Source organism: Polypterus senegalus, chromosome 13 (genome assembly GCF_016835505.1).
Source record: "Polypterus senegalus isolate Bchr_013 chromosome 13, ASM1683550v1, whole genome shotgun sequence".
In the NCBI taxonomy this organism is placed as follows: Eukaryota; Metazoa; Chordata; class Cladistia; order Polypteriformes; family Polypteridae; genus Polypterus; species Polypterus senegalus.
In genome coordinates this window covers 27095042-27110854 of record NC_053166.1, presented here as the reverse complement: position 1 = coordinate 27110854, position 15813 = coordinate 27095042, and the positions used below count along the sequence as shown (strand labels likewise).

Sequence of the window (15813 nt, the reverse complement as noted above, 5' to 3'; positions counted from 1 at the left end):
ACAGACACACACAAACTTTACAATAATCCATCCATCCATCCATTATCCAACCCGCTATATCCTAACACAGGGTCACAGGGGTCTGCTGGAGTCAATCCCAGCTAACACAGGGCGCAAGGCAGGAACAAACCCCGGGCAGGGCGCCAGCCCACTGCAGCTTTACAATAATACCACATAAAATATGCATTTTTGATTTTTTTAATAAATTTTGACATACTTTATTAATACCCAAGGAGAAGAGTGCCTTTTTGTATGAAGATAACATGTCAAAACCAATGAAGTAGGAAGATTCAAACAAAAAAAAAAAACAAGAAAACCAAGGATGACACATTATAAAAATCCATAATGAAAATTATGAATCAATTAATTGAAGGTCATAATAAAAGAAGAGTAACAGGGGAATCATTTTTTTTATAAAGAGTGCAGAGGCAGAAACTTCATTCCAGACTACCATATGATGTCGAGATAGATGATCGCTGGGCTTCAAATTTCAGGTCAGCCTTAAAAGCAACTTCATGGCAGTACTCTAGTGTAATGAAGCTTATCCACTTTTGGCTGTTTCTTTCTGGTCTGAACAGGATGATGTAGACCTTAGGTAGAGAAATGCAAATCAAGAAACCCCAGGAAGACACGGATATGGACACCCCAAGAATGACTGCTTGCAGCTCTTCATTTTTGCTCACAATTATAAGGATTACGCAGCTCCAGATGGTGAGAAAGATCATCATGCTGAAGGAGATGGAGCTGGACTCACTAAAACTAGGAGGCAAAGAGTGGCTTTTTATGGCCAGGGTCCATGAAGCCAAACACAGAAGAGCAAGGTAGCCAAAGCAAATAAAGTACCAATATAGGTGAGTGCATTTACAACCCATGTTAGTAAATACCTGTCCATATGGCAAAAACTGGAAATGGAGGGGATCCAGCCTCATCCACAGACAACAAATGATTAATTCTCCTAAAGTACCAATCACTATGATGACAATGTAGAAATACCTCTGGAACTTGGTTGGCTTTTCTGAGTTGTGGGAAAAGGCAAGCAGTATGTGGCTGGATCTAGAAAGAATACTGGAGAGGCAGAGAGCGAACCCCAGTGCAGACAGAGGCAGGCCTACCATACATACACCATCTGTTGGCTTCCCAATGAACAGGAAAGAGCTGGAGAAAGCGATGATGAGACCAGTCAAGTAGCAGTAGAAGATACTCCCTCCTGAACTTTTCACAATGGGGGTGTCGGCATATTTTAGAAAGACAATAAAAACACCAAAACAAAGGAGGATGCCTATTGGGGACAGGATGCAGATCAAAACACCATGTACAATGGTGTCACGCAGGCAAGCTGCAAAGAAAAAGTGAACAAAAGAAAAAAAATGTCAGCCACAATGCAGTACAGAAATTAAGTTGTAGACATTAGAGTGTCTTTGTAATTCACTTTTCTTATTTTTATTTTCTATTTTCTTTTTCAAAGTTGGTTGTATTTGGATTGAGGGGTATAGTGGAAACGGCCGTGATAAATACAAGTTTCCCCTATTCCAAGAATTATTATGCGGAGGGGAACTGTGAGGATGGACACAGAGTCATAAAAAGAAAGTACAGTAAGAGGGACATTCATATTAAGTGGATGGAAATGTGCTTAAAAGTGTTGACATTACTTAACAGACTCCTGACAGTATATAAAGTATATATGTTGTGGCAAGAGGCTGGGGGACAGACCCAGCCAGGATGCCTGGAAGGAGATCTTACGTCCCCTGGGCCACGAGGGGGCAACCGCCCTGGATAGCAAGGGAACCACGGGGAAGCAGCAGGGAGACTCAAACCCGTGTAGCCATGGGCCCCCCCCAAAGCCCCTGGAGAAAAAAAGAAACAGACAAATATATGAGACATTGGGTATAAATTTATGGTATTTGTAAAAGTTAGCTTTTTTCAGTTTTATTCTCTCAATGACGATCACGCTGTAACACCCCATCCCCCCGCCTCTCCTGATCTGACTCTAAGTAACAGCGCCAGCATACATTCACACCTGATCTGACGCTGTTTGTTTTCAAATAATATTGCATTAGTGCGATGATGATTGGTACTATTCAGGTCATAAAATGGTTTCTTCAAAATAACTGGTTTTTTTTTTTGACATCATACACCATAAGGTGCATACTAATTCTGCGTGAGCAGGAACACTCAATAAAACTGAATAAAAAAAAATAAAGTGACGGTGAGATATGAAGAAGGCAGATTCACCAGCATTTGTGTGTCAGCTTTTATCCCTCCAGATCAGAGAATGTCCAGTTCCATTGCCTCAAAACACTACTCACAGCTACAGTTATTCTCAGTTTCAAATAAAAACTAACAGCATCAGATCCCTGGGTGGGGAGGTGGGGGCGGTAGTATGTATCGTGATCGTGAGTGAGTGAATAAAAGTGAAAAAAGGGTAACTTTTAAAAGTACAGTACTATAAATGTACATGGTCTGTTACAGACGCAAACCAAATGTATGTGTGTACTGTATAATATTAACAGTAAGAGCTGCTCACTACTGAAAATGGCAAATATAGGGATCAAACCAGTGGCCCCTTGATTACAAGTCAGCAAATCTTACTGCTAAGCCACAGAAGCTGTTGTATTGTCCTTGAACCTTTTGTGAAAGTGCTTATTTGATCTTTGGACTACAGGCTTCACAGATTCTATAGTTTATGCCTACATTTTGTAACATTTATTACTAAAATATGAAAAAGTTTCTATTTTAACAATGTGTTTACACAGATTACTGTAGAAACAGAACACACAAGAAATGCATGTGTTCCAAATAACCATCTATTATTTCCACTCTAAAACTCCAGCAGTTCACTCCCAGATAATCAAACAAGGCATGAGCTGGGCGAACTTAGTGAACGTTTTGTGATGGTGGGGGATGGAATAGCAGGCTGCTTGCTTGTCTTAATCGGCACATTTACAGGACAAAAGACGCAAGCGGAGAGGTGCGAACTGATTTAAGGTGAGTTTTCTCGTAGGCTCTGTTAAGTCTAGTGTTAAAGGACTAAATGCTTTGTTGCATACTGAAGGAATATATTACTTTTGCCTCAGAATGCTCTCCATTGCTAACCCCCTAAGCACCCCATTAGAAACCGTTCTGGATCACCTTGTGTCAGGGTTTGTTAAATTATGGGTCGGTTGTGGTTTGCTGCCTTTGGGTCATGAGTTACAATTGTACTGTATTTAATTGTAATAGGTCACGGATGGTTTATGACATGCGTTGCTACAGGTTGATTAAGCAATCAACATTGATGTAACGATTGTCTTCTATTAAATCCCCCCAACAATCGCACATGATTCCCCAAGTGGGATCCTACCCCAGTCATATGATCGTTCAGGTGGCCAACAAGGAATTGGTCTCAAAGATGCTAGGGCAAGATTGGGTCACCACAAAAGCAAAAGTTTAAGAAACCCTGCCTTAGGTATTAATGGGACATACTTCTTGTTGATTATAGCCCAGTACCAATGACAGGGTCATAAGAGTTTGATTGATGGTGCATACTCTAATAAGATTTCATACAGCCTGAATCCTGTCCTGTACAATATGAAACTGCTTTCAGTCCTGGTCTCACTTATAAAACTTTGAGTGGATTCCAGCTTAAAGATACGCTTATCCCAAAAAAAAAATAAAAAAAGGATAATCAGATTTATAAAACCTGGCATATATAAATTTCTATGCAATTTACCTTTCAAAATCACAATTATTTTGTGAATGTAGGTACATGATTGCACCTCATGCACTTGAGCAATAAGTGCTTCATCAGCAATGAATGATTTCTCATGAAGTCATGTTTTGTTTCATGTAGCACACCATTCAAAAACTGAATGTAGCACTTTATCATTTAGCTAATAGTTTCCAACACAGTGGACAAGATGGAGTAAAGCTTGTTGGAACAAAAACATGAAGCCACTGTGGCCCTCCAGGACCGACGTTACAGAGCCCTGATTTAAAGGATCTGAGTCTTAAATAGCAAATAAATGAAATGAAGTTAATGAATAGCAAAAACTAGCCACTAATTAAGAAAATAGTTAGAATGAAAACCTGAAGCCACTGTGGCTGTCCAGGATCAGAATTGGCCGCACCTGGTATAGACCATATATAAAACTGACGTTTCAACCACTGCATACAGCACCAAAAGCAAGTTTTCTGCAAAAACTGCTTTGCCTCAAAATAAACGAATCACGGGTTGACCGAGGCCACCAAGCCACATTTGTCAGTCTCTTCTTGGCATCACAGATGACTTGTGCATTAATTAAATGTAACTATTTGAAATGAAACCAGCTTCATTTTCACTAGGTGTCCTTATTGCAATATGAGTGTAGTATAGTGTTCCAGTTACATTAATAAAATCGAAAACTTCTGCAAATTGCCTTTTTATGTTGGCAAAAACATGTTTAGTTTCATATATGCACACCATACAAAAAGTGAATGTAGCGCTTCATCAGTTAGCTAATAATTTCCAACACAGTGGACATGATGGAGAGAAGCTTGTCTGAGATATTGCTGTCCTGTTGGTCAGTTCTCTGAGAATAGACAACAGGAAGACTATAGCAACTGATGAAAACCCAAAAAGGTTCGTAAGTGCAAATATACAGAACTGACCCTCTTAAAAAAGATCTAAAAATACCTGTAGAGTTTGCATATCATAATTATCACTTTTGAGGTGTAATGTGTTTTTCACATTAACTCATATCCTAATAACAGCTCAGTGATATTATTTATTATGTGTATGAGTCATCATTTAGCTGGCTTGGCTGCATTTTCCTATTTTTTTAGGGTGTCATCACTTTTCAGTTTCTCTGAAATGTACGACTCATCTGTATGAAATGTTTTGTACAGATGAGTCAGAGTTGCCATAAAACATTTGTGTGGAGAGTCGCATATGCATAATTTGAGCCTCTTTTATGCAAATAAAAGTGTTATAAATATGACTCCTTGTCTTCAACCACACTGCTTATTCCAGTTCAAGTAACTAGGGTCAAAACCTAGGGAAAAACTAATCCTGGATGGGTTGCTACTCCATCACAAAACAGATTCATATACCCACACTGAATCATTCACTTCTGGGCTAGTAATTAATTAACTTAATCCTCTTGTCTTTGAAATGTGGAAGGAAAATTAGAATCCCATAAGGAAAACTCATAAAGTAACAGAGAGAATATTCAAATTCCACACGGACAAATACTACACCACTGACCATTTCACCACTGTGCTAGTTACTTTAATTTAGGTCTAAAAGCTGGAACTCAAATTCAGAGTGAAAGGTGAGGAAAAATTTACCAAACTTGCATTAATTACAGACTGTGTTATTGTGACATTCCCTCTACTTGCCTTTACCTATTTTCTTCAGAGATAAGTGTGCTCATCAGGTTCATTACCAGGTTGGTCTACTTTCGCACCTTAAGATTAACACACACATGCATAGATATGCACATACACACAGAACCTCAACAGTGCCCTATGAATGACACACACAGCTGGTTAATCTCTAGCACTTTAAACAACACAAGTGCCTTATGAATTACACTACTTGTCACTCTCTTAGCACTTCATGAGACTTACATGCTCACAGATTCTAACCACAACAGTGCCCCGTGAATGACACGTACATAACTGATTAATCTCTAGCACTTTTAACCACACAAGTGCCCCATGAATAACACAACATGTCACTCTCTTAGCACTTCAAGAGTCTTACTTATTAGCGGCATGAACAACATATGATGTTTAAAATATATCTCAGACCTAAATGTTACTTTTGGTCTCTACGAATACATTTAAACATATAAAGGCTCAACATCCTTGGCTATAGGCCATGTATCAACCAAGAATGCCTTACTTTACGTACTGTTCCTTGGAGCTATTGGGTGGAGCTCACACCCTCAGACTTAATAAACCGTACAGCACGGAGCATATAACAAACTTCCAGCTGCTCCAGGTGCTCAAACAAATCTGCCTTATTACTTCAATAACTCTAGACATGAAGACAAAGCATAGAAAGTTAAAAGCAGCGTGGTATTTACTACATGAATAATACACTGATCCCTCACTGTATCGCACTTCGACTTTCGCGGCTTCACTCCATCGCGGATTTTAAATGTAAGCATATCTAAATATATATCACGGATTTTTTGCTGGTTCGCGGATTTCTGCGGACAATGGGTCTTTTAATTCATGGCACATGCTTCCTCAGTTAGTTTGCCCAGTTGATTTCATACAAGGGACGCTATTGGCGGATGGCTGAGAAGCTACCCAATCAGAGCACATATTACGTATTAAATAAAACTCCTCAATGATATAAGACAAGCTTCCCCCGTGGTGCTTCGCACAATTCAAAGCTCTAACAACCCATATTGATTTTTGATTGTTTGCTTTTCTCTGCCCATCTCTCTCTCTGACATTCTCTGCTCCTGACAGATGGGAGGGGGGACTCACCACAGGTAGATCAAGACTCATTTCTGTGATCTACAGTATGTGTGTGTGTGTTTTTGGACATGCCAGCTGGGTCCTTGCACACAGTGTACTACCACATACCATTAAATGTGAATTTCTGTCCTGAAACCCTATCTTTTTTCTTCTTTCTTCTCCCATATTTTACCATGGTTTTGATAAAAATGAACCGAATAGCTAATTCAATACTTAAACCACTTATGTCTCTTACAAGGTGACAAATTACAGGGATTGATACTAATGTGAATTATATTCTCAATTAAAAAACTATTTTTTATGAATACAAACAGGCAGGTATTGAAAAGGTAGCATTTCATTCTCATAGAGATATTTTTGTCTTTGTGCAAAACATTCATTATAAGGACATCATTTTCACATTAATATGATTTGTACTATTAAAGACATGCAGTTCAACCCTGCTGACTACAAATCCAAGACACTATTAGATCAGTATGAAAATCATGTTACTATTCCATAGTCATTATATGTCAGATTATGTCAATATCAATGTTTAAATGTACTAAAAGAAATAAATTTTAATTTGATCAATTTTCTCAAACAAATTACAAAAAATAATGCCATGAATAAACAAGACAGGCTATTATGTCCCAAACATATAAGTGACTGTGTCTTGATATTGAGCTTCACAAAATCTATTCTGAAGAAAACAGTTTAATAATTCTTTAAATATTTTGTGGAGCAGAACAGAAGTGAAAAATTCTGCCCTGGGTGAATTCAAAAAGACTTTACTTCAATATTATTTTCACCTTTTTTACAGTATATTGTGAATGTTCATTTTGTTTTTTTATCCATTGTAATTTTTTTAAAAAGGTTGGAAAATTCAAAATGAAATTCTGTTTCAAATCACTAGAAAATCAACTATAAACAAGAATGAACCTCAACACACAACAGACTCACTGCTAATAAGCCAGAGATATTTCACTTACTGTAATGATTTAAGATAAGCGAATCAGCAAACCCAAGATTGCCATTCTACATATATATTTTGGTGCAATCTACCATATTAAGCTCCCTGTTTGCCTCACCATTTTGTCATCTACAACTGTGTAACTCTAGACTAGCCATCTGTGTTTGTGTCACTTCCCTTTATGTTGAATATGTGAGCAGATGTCTAGCTGGCAGGCAGTTGCAAAGGACATGGGCACAATCCAGTAGGCTCATGTGTAAGACCACCAGGTGAAACAGTGAGTCACACTGGCAGCAGGTGAGGTCTTGCTTATGGCAGCGTAGAAGTTCAAGGTTGTAAGGTAATGGTATGTACTATATGTGGTACTGGGTGTCGAAGGGATGCAAGGGCCCAAACTCAAATAAGAAGAGGTTGCATCCTGGGAAGACATAAGCAATGTTCTCCTAGGAGACTTGATGGAAAGTTCCTTTGCCATTGCTAGGAATGCCTAGAGGGCACTTGATCCTAAATTGAACTCATAGGACTGTTTTGCCCTTTAGTAGAGCAAGTTGCTTGGGTTATGCTTAGAAGATCAAATCAGGTTAGCAAGGAGAACAGGAGCTGCTAGAGAGAGTTCTAGCCTGGTGCTCCACTGTGATGTCTCTGCAACAAAAGCAGGACCACATCTGCCCTACTCTTTAGTATTATTCTAGGAGCAGACCACTGGACCATGTAATACAGAGGTTCTCAAGTTCAGTCCTGGAGACCCCTGAGGCGGAAAGTTTTTGTCCCAACAAATATCGTCTTTTAATTTGACTCCTTCATTTTTAAGTAAGTAGTTGTTTCCCAGTTCCAGTGTTTTTTTGAATTTTATATCAATCCAGAAATTAGAAATGGATTATAGTACATTTTTTTCTAAATAAAGAATTAATGTGTGTTACATAGGCAGCAATTAATTCTCTTTACTTTTTAATATTCTATTCCTTTTAATATTGTGGATATTAAAGATATAATTTACAAAGAAGCACATACAGTAAGTGGGTAACACTGAAGTAGCTATGAATATTTGCCAATCAGTTATCTTTAACAGGGGAGTCTGCTCTGCTTGTTTTTAATCGGATTGAATTACAAAGTGAACTCAACAAAAAAGCGTGTTAGCATTTATCGATAGGCTAAAAATACAAACATTTCTTAATTTCTTATTAATATAAACCTCATACTGTGCCTCTTTTTGGAATGCAGAATATAAAAAAAGTTCTGCTAATTCAAAAAGGAAATTAATTAAGGTAAAAATTAACTATAACATGATGTAAGCACAAAAGCTGAAATGTGCTTACGCACAGAAAAATCCAGATGCAGGAATCTGTGCGTTCGCCCACTTCCACGTTCTTCCCCTACATAAATCCTGATCAGTGTGAAAAGTAACACTCGTGCATGCGCTTGCTGTCCTGCTCTGTCTCCTCCCAGAATTACGCCTCTTTGAATATGCAGATCAATATAAATAGCCCTTAAGTTCAGTGTTCTGTGAAAAGACAATGGAAAAAGCAAGAGGGAAAATGAAAGAATTTCAGCGAATACCAAGTGGAGGCAAGGAAAAACTTACTATTTGTTGGTTTAAACAGTGGTATAAACAACAAAAGGAAGCCGATCGACTGACATAGCGTGTTGGAGAAACTCGAAAGCTCAAGTTCACAAAGTCGCACAGTGCCGGAAATAAAAAAAGAAGTTGTCACATATCAAAGTCGCTGTGAAAAGGTGAGTTGTAGCCCACCGTCTGAGTGTCATATGAAAGCTTATTAGGTTACAGAGAAAAAAAAAGGCACACATAGGAAAAAAGCACGAAATTTCCACTTTAATTACGTAGTTTATTTTGTCATTAAAGTAGAACATCATAAACTTCGTCTTAAAATCGTTTAATTAACTCAGTTTCTCAAATCACATCGTAATTAAAGTAGCACATTAAATGCTTTGTTTTGTATTTGATCTTTTGCTCTATGTGTGTGAATCACTACGTGCTTTCACTTTCTCTTTCTCCGACATGACACAGAATCCATTACCTTCAAGATATTACAGCTCTCTGAATAATTAATATACTGAGATACATGTGATATCTTTTTCATGATGATAGGAGTTAAAGCATGTTATTAAACAGGGGAACATGGTACGTGATTGTGCGCGACCTTCGATGAAATTATTGTAGCAGTACTGTCTCTTTCAAACATACTAACCTCCAATTCTTGTCCTTACTTTTCTTTCCCTAAATACCCAATCGCCACACTATCAGCTCTGTAATAGACATTAAGCCATCTGTAAGCTTACAACGACGATTCTTGAAAACATTTAAGGAACATTGAAATATCTTTGTAGTACGTTTAATTATTCTATCCATCTATCCTTCTAGTGTTGCGTTAGCCCCAGAAAGAATACAGCACAAGTAGGATCAATCCATGAACTAGCTAGCGCTGCGGAACCGTGTCCTCACATGTTTAATTATTAACAATACAGATTATTTAAATGAAGTTAAAGTTTTATCTATATAATATAATCAAAATATTTTGCTGCATTTCATCTTAAAAATGATAACGTCATCATGTATAAATACGCGCTTTATAAAGTGGCTCAGGTTGTGCAATATTATAACTGTAGTGCAAGTTTACAGTGAGGTGATTGCACTTATAAGTACAAACAGTTCTACAAGGAGCACTTGATTGAGTGCGTTTAAAGTTCTTGGGATGAAACTGTTTCTGAACTGCAAGGTCCGTACAGGAAAGACTTTGAAATGTTTTGCAGTGGCTGAGACAGCGTGGGCTTGATGCTGTATATTGATAATTCTCTTTCCGATCAGCTGCTGCTGTGATTCCCCACTCAGATACAGTGATATAAATACTCTGAGTGGTGCAGTGAGAGTAATATAGAAAAAGATGATCCGCTGTGGCAACCCTTAACAGGAGCAGCTGAAAGGAGAAAAAAAAGGTGCAGTGAGAGTAACAATGCTAAAGCAGTTATGGTACTTGGAAATGTGGTTCTAAGAAATAAAGTGTAACCACACAGGAACAGTAGCACTGCTTTGATGCTGGGTGCCGCCCATCTGCAAAACCGAGCAGAGAACTTGCGTACAACAGGGTATGAGGTACTGTGGAAAAGTTTGTGGCTTTACACCAGGTGTAGGTTTTATACATCGCAATTTGAACGTGGAAACGTTCTTACGCAACATTTCTGTGTGTGCGCACCGTTTATGCATGAGACCCCAGGATAGCAAAACACAGCTCTTGTTTTAAAAGCATAGATTTATAATTTTTGTCAGAAAAAAGCTAAACCAAGTGATGACCATAAAGTGCTTTCTTCAGATGGTGAAAACCTAAGGGAAGATCTTGGAAAAATAAATAAATGCATGCAAATTAATATGCTTTTTAAACTATAAGGGTTCAGCATTTGTGTTGAGATGACTTCAAAAAGTAAAAGTTTAATGATAAAGTGGACCATTATTATTACTTACTAGTTCCATTGCTGAAAGTCCCTTCTGGGCAATCCTCACAATGCATACAACAGGTCCCGACCATTGTCATTTTCTGTGACACGTTACAGCTTGTAGCGCACAAATGCAATTTCTCCTGAAGAAATAACATTTAATGTAACACATATATTGGTTCATGGAGTCACAAAGTGAGTTAATATGCAATTTTAGAGCATCTATGCTAAAGTAATACTCCACCCAGAAAAGCTTTTTTTCATTATTTAGTAACACCAAGTAGTTGGTAGGCATGATTTTCAAAAGATATTTAGACTCAAAATCAATTTCAATAAAAGTGTGCTTTTTCCAGTGAACTCTCTAGCACACAATATTAGATTGGACACCTACCAAGTTATCTTAGCAGATCAGTTTGAATATCTAGGGGTAAATATCACAAGTAAATATAAAGGTCTTTTTCAACAAAATTTTGCTGTCTGCATGGAAAAAGTAAACATGGAAAAATTAAAATTAGACATGAATAGATGGTCCACCCTCCATCAACATATTAGCAGGGAGGTTCGACACTGTCAAGATGAACATCCTTCCCAAGCATCCCCATATACATTAACAAAACATGTTTTAAGAAATTAGATTTAATCATAACTTCATTTATTTGGAATTTGAATCATCCACGCATTCAAAGGGCAACTCTAAATTCTCTGTGCTTTATAATCTTATTTTAAAATATTACTGATTAGATCCTGCCATGTTTTGAAAAATCTGTATGGATCCTCTAACTGAGTATTTGATTTTTTCCAATTTCAAATAATATAACACATTGGTTTCCCACTGACTTAAAAAAGGAGAGTTTGGGTTCTTCCAGTTTATCAGAATAAGTCTGCGTGCCAAGAGTGTAGTGAATGCAATCACAATTTGTTTGTCCTTCTCCACTTTAAGCCCCTCTGGAAGAACCCCAAACACAGCTGTTAATGGGTTAGGAGGGATTGTGAGTCCAAGGCTGTCTGAAGGTAATTAAAAATTTTTGTCCAGAATAATGTTAATTTGGTGCAGGCCCAGAACATGTGACCTAGTGAGGCTGGGGGCTTGGTTGCAACGTTAGCAGGTTGGATCATGCCCTGGAAACATTTTGGAGAGTTTTAGTCGAGACAGATGTGCTCGATATATAATTTTAAGTTGTATAATTGTATGCTTTGCGCATATGGAGCTCGAGTGAATTCTCTGCATTGCTGCTTTCCACTCCTTTTCTGATATATTAATTGAGAGATCTTTTTCCCAGTGTCCTCTTGGATCTTTGAAAGGAGGGATTGTAAAATGATTTTATATATTGTAGAGATGGAGTCTAAATCCTTGAGATTGAGCAATATTTTTTCCAGCATGGATGAGGGTGCAAGATGAGGAAAATCTGGAAGGTTCTGTTTAACAAAGTTCCTGATTTGAAGATAGTGAAAGAAATGTGTAGCTGGAATGTTAAATTTGGAATGTAATTGTTCATAGGATGCAAAGACGTTGTCTATATAAAGATCTCTAAGCAAGTTAATTCCAAATTTTTCCAGATATTAAAAACTGCATATGTTTGTGAAGGTTGAAAGAGGTGGTTCTCTTGCAGAGGTGCCACAGATAGAAGCTTCTCCGTCTTAAAATGCTTTCTACATTGGTTCCAGATTCTAAGTGAGTGGAGCACAATTGGGTTATTAGTATATTGCCGATAACGTGTGTTTATTGGAGCACAGAGCAAGGAATACAAAGAAGTACTGCAGGATTTTACTTCTATTGCGGTCCAAGCCTGTGTATGTTCTTCTATTTGTGTCCAGGTTCTTATCGCCTGTATATTTGCTGCCCAGTAATAAAACTGGAAGTTAGGTAGAGCCATGCCGCCTTCTGCCTTTTGTCTTTGTAGGGTCGCTTTTGATGCGTGGATGTTTTGAATTCCAAATAAATGAGGTTATTGTTGAATCTAATTGCTTAAAGAATGATTTATTAATGTATATTGGGATGTTTTGAAATAAAAAAAGGAGCTTAGGAAGAATATTCATCTTAACAGTGTTAATTCTTCCAGCTAGTGTGAGATGAAGGGTTGACCATCTATGCAAGTCTTGTTTAATTTTTTCCATGCAGACGCGAAATTTTGTTGATAAAGAGCTTTATGTTTACTTGTGATGTTTACCCCGAGGTATTTAAACTGTTCTGCAATGATAAAAGGTAGGGTGTCTAATCTAATATTATATGCTTGAGAATTCACTGGAAAGAGTACACTTTTATTCAGATTAATTCTGAGACCAGAGATCTTTTGAAATTCTGTGAGTGCTGCTAAGACTGCAGGCACAGAATTTTCTGGGTCTGATATATACAGTACCATGTCATCTGCATATAATGAGATTTTCTGTTCCAGTCCTTCTCTGCTAATCCCCTTTATCTGATCAGTATTTCGACAATGTATTGCCAGTGGTTCAATGGCAATTGCAAACAGCAGCGGTGACAAGGGATCCTTGTCTAGTGCCACGTTCTAGTTTAAAGTAGTCTGAGCAAATGTTGTTGATGCAAACTGAAGCTTCTGGGTTAGTATACAGTAATTTAATCCATGCACAAATGTTGGGCCAAACCCAAACTTCTCCAAATAGTAAAAGGTATTTCCATTCAATCATGTCGAATGCTTTTTCTGCATCCAATGATAATAATATTTCTGGGGTGTTTGATTTAGTTGGTGAGTATATTACATTAAACAGGCGTCGAAGATTTGAAGATAAGGGCCCCTAATAAATCCAGTTTGGTCTTGTGATATTACGAGGGAGCACTTTCTCCATCCTTCTAGCTATGATTTTAGAGAGTATTTTAACGTCGTTATTCAGAAGTGAAATTGGTCTGTATGATGCACATTGTAATAAGTCCTTATTTTGTTTTGGAAAAACAGTGATTAGTGCTTGGCAAAGGTTTGTGGAAGAGATTGGTTATCTCTGGCTTCTGTAAATGTTGCTAATAGGAGGGGAGCTAGCTGAGCGGAGAATTTCTTGTAAAATTCTGCAGGGTAGCCATCAGGGCCTGCTGCTTTCCACCTTGGAGTGACTTTATAGCATCTAGTAATTCTGATAAGCCAGAGGTTTATCAAGTTCCTCCACACTAAAAGCGTCTATTTGTGGTATCTGTAATGTATCCAGAAATGCATTAGATTGTGTATTGTCTTCTTTAAACTCAGTAGTATATAGGGATTTATAGTAGTCTCTGAAAGTGTGCATTATATTTTTGTGTTCGACGATTTTATCTCCGTTCATGTTGGTGATTACCAAGATTGCATTGCGCACTTTGTTGAGCTAAAAGCTTATTAGCTTTCTCTCCATGTTCATAATAATGATGTCTGGATTTGTAGATTAGTTGTTCAGTTTCTTTAGTTGTCAAGAGGTTTAATTCTAATTAAATTATAATTAGAATTCTAATTAGAAATCTAATTCTAATTAATTTAATTCTAATTTAATTAGAGTCTCACTTGGTAGTCTGGTGTGTTCTTCATCTATTTTAGTAATTTCGCTTTTTATCTCTGCTACTTTCTTGGCTTCAGATTTATTTCTGTGGGAAAGATATGAGATAATCTGTCCTCTTAAGAAGGCCTTAAGAGTTTCCCAGAGTATTCCTGCAGAGATCTCGGGGATGTATTTGTCTCTAGAAAGAATTTGATTTGTTTGGATATAAATTCGTACAATTCTTGTCAGCTAATAGAAGCGGTTGAGGCCATCTGCGGGGTGAGTGTATGGGGCTTAGTAATTTTAGCTCCAAGATCATAGGTGCATGGTCAGAAATAACAATAGCATCGTATTCACAAGATTTAATCTTAGGCAAGAAGTTATTGTCTATAAAGAAGTAATCAATCCTTGAGTAGCAATGATGTACTGGTGAGTAGAAAGAATATGTTCTTGAATTTGGGTTTAAAAACCTCCAGGGTCTGATAAGTTGTGATCAGTTATAAACTTTGTAATTATCTTTGCGGTGTTAGATGCGTTCCCCTGTGGAGGAAGTCCTATCTAAAAGTGGATTTAGAACACAATTAAAGTCCCCAGCCATTATAACTTTATGAGTGTTCAGATTGGGAATGGATGCAAATAAATTTTGTATAAATTCCTTATCATCAACATTAGGTGCATAAACATTTATCAAAATCATTTTACAGTTAGATAAGTCTCCCATGACCATTACATATCTCCCTTCAGGATCCAATACTACATCTGATGCTACAAATGGTACTGTTCTATGTATGAGAATTCCCACCCCTCTAGTTTTCTTTGTAAAACTAGAATGGAACATTTGGCCAGTCCAGTCTTTTTGCAGCCGGAACTGATCCTTGCTTAGTAAGTGGGTCTCCTGTAAAATACTATTTTAGCATTTAGACCTGTTAGGTGAGAGAGTACTTTCTTTCTCTTTAATTCGTGATTCAGGCCTTTAACATTCCAGCTTACGAAGTTAACTGTCCCATCATGGAGACACTGATTCTGAGTTTTTGATGTCATTTTATAGTCTTAACTGGAAGTGAGACAGCTTGGCCTTAATTTCCTATTTCCCTAGAGTTGTTGCCATGCAGCTTATTATTACGTTGGTAGTTATAATTATAAAGATTAATAGGATAGATTAGGTATAGATCAAGCCTGCTCTCTTTCTCTCCCCCCCTTAACCCCCCACCCTCCCTTTTTGCCTCCCCAAGTGAGGCTAAAACCCACTTCACACAGTCCCAGTCCTCTGACATACCCAGAGACAGAGCACGTCCAAAGCAAAACAAGCCCCAATGCAGTGGCGCTTTAGGGTTAAAAGATAGAGATATCTGTTACCAATATAGTCTTTAAAAGAAAAAAAAAAGAATTTTGCACTTAAAATATATATATAGTCTTCAGCAATTTTAGTGCATTAAGATGATACACCCAGATAATAAACCCGGGTGATGGTGTTAAAGATGTGTCCAAAATAAGCATAACAAGTCTTA

At 37.5% G+C, this 15813-nt stretch overlaps 1 protein-coding gene across 2 annotated transcripts in view; it reads right to left on the bottom strand.

Annotated features, from left to right (window-relative positions):
• Positions 1 to 218: 218 nt before the first annotated feature.
• The window catches only part of LOC120543113 (G-protein coupled receptor family C group 6 member A-like), a 50037-nt gene continuing 34442 nt past the window's right edge, over positions 219 to 15813 (bottom strand). For both annotated transcript variants that reach the window (XM_039775977.1, XM_039775976.1), the window contains exons 7-8: positions 10878 to 10992; positions 219 to 1336 (exon numbers count right to left, since the gene is read on the bottom strand). In XM_039775977.1, the coding sequence (XP_039631911.1) occupies positions 438 to 1336; positions 10878 to 10992 (1014 nt within the window). In that variant the 3' untranslated portion in view covers positions 219 to 437. The remainder of the gene's footprint in view (positions 1337 to 10877; positions 10993 to 15813) is intronic.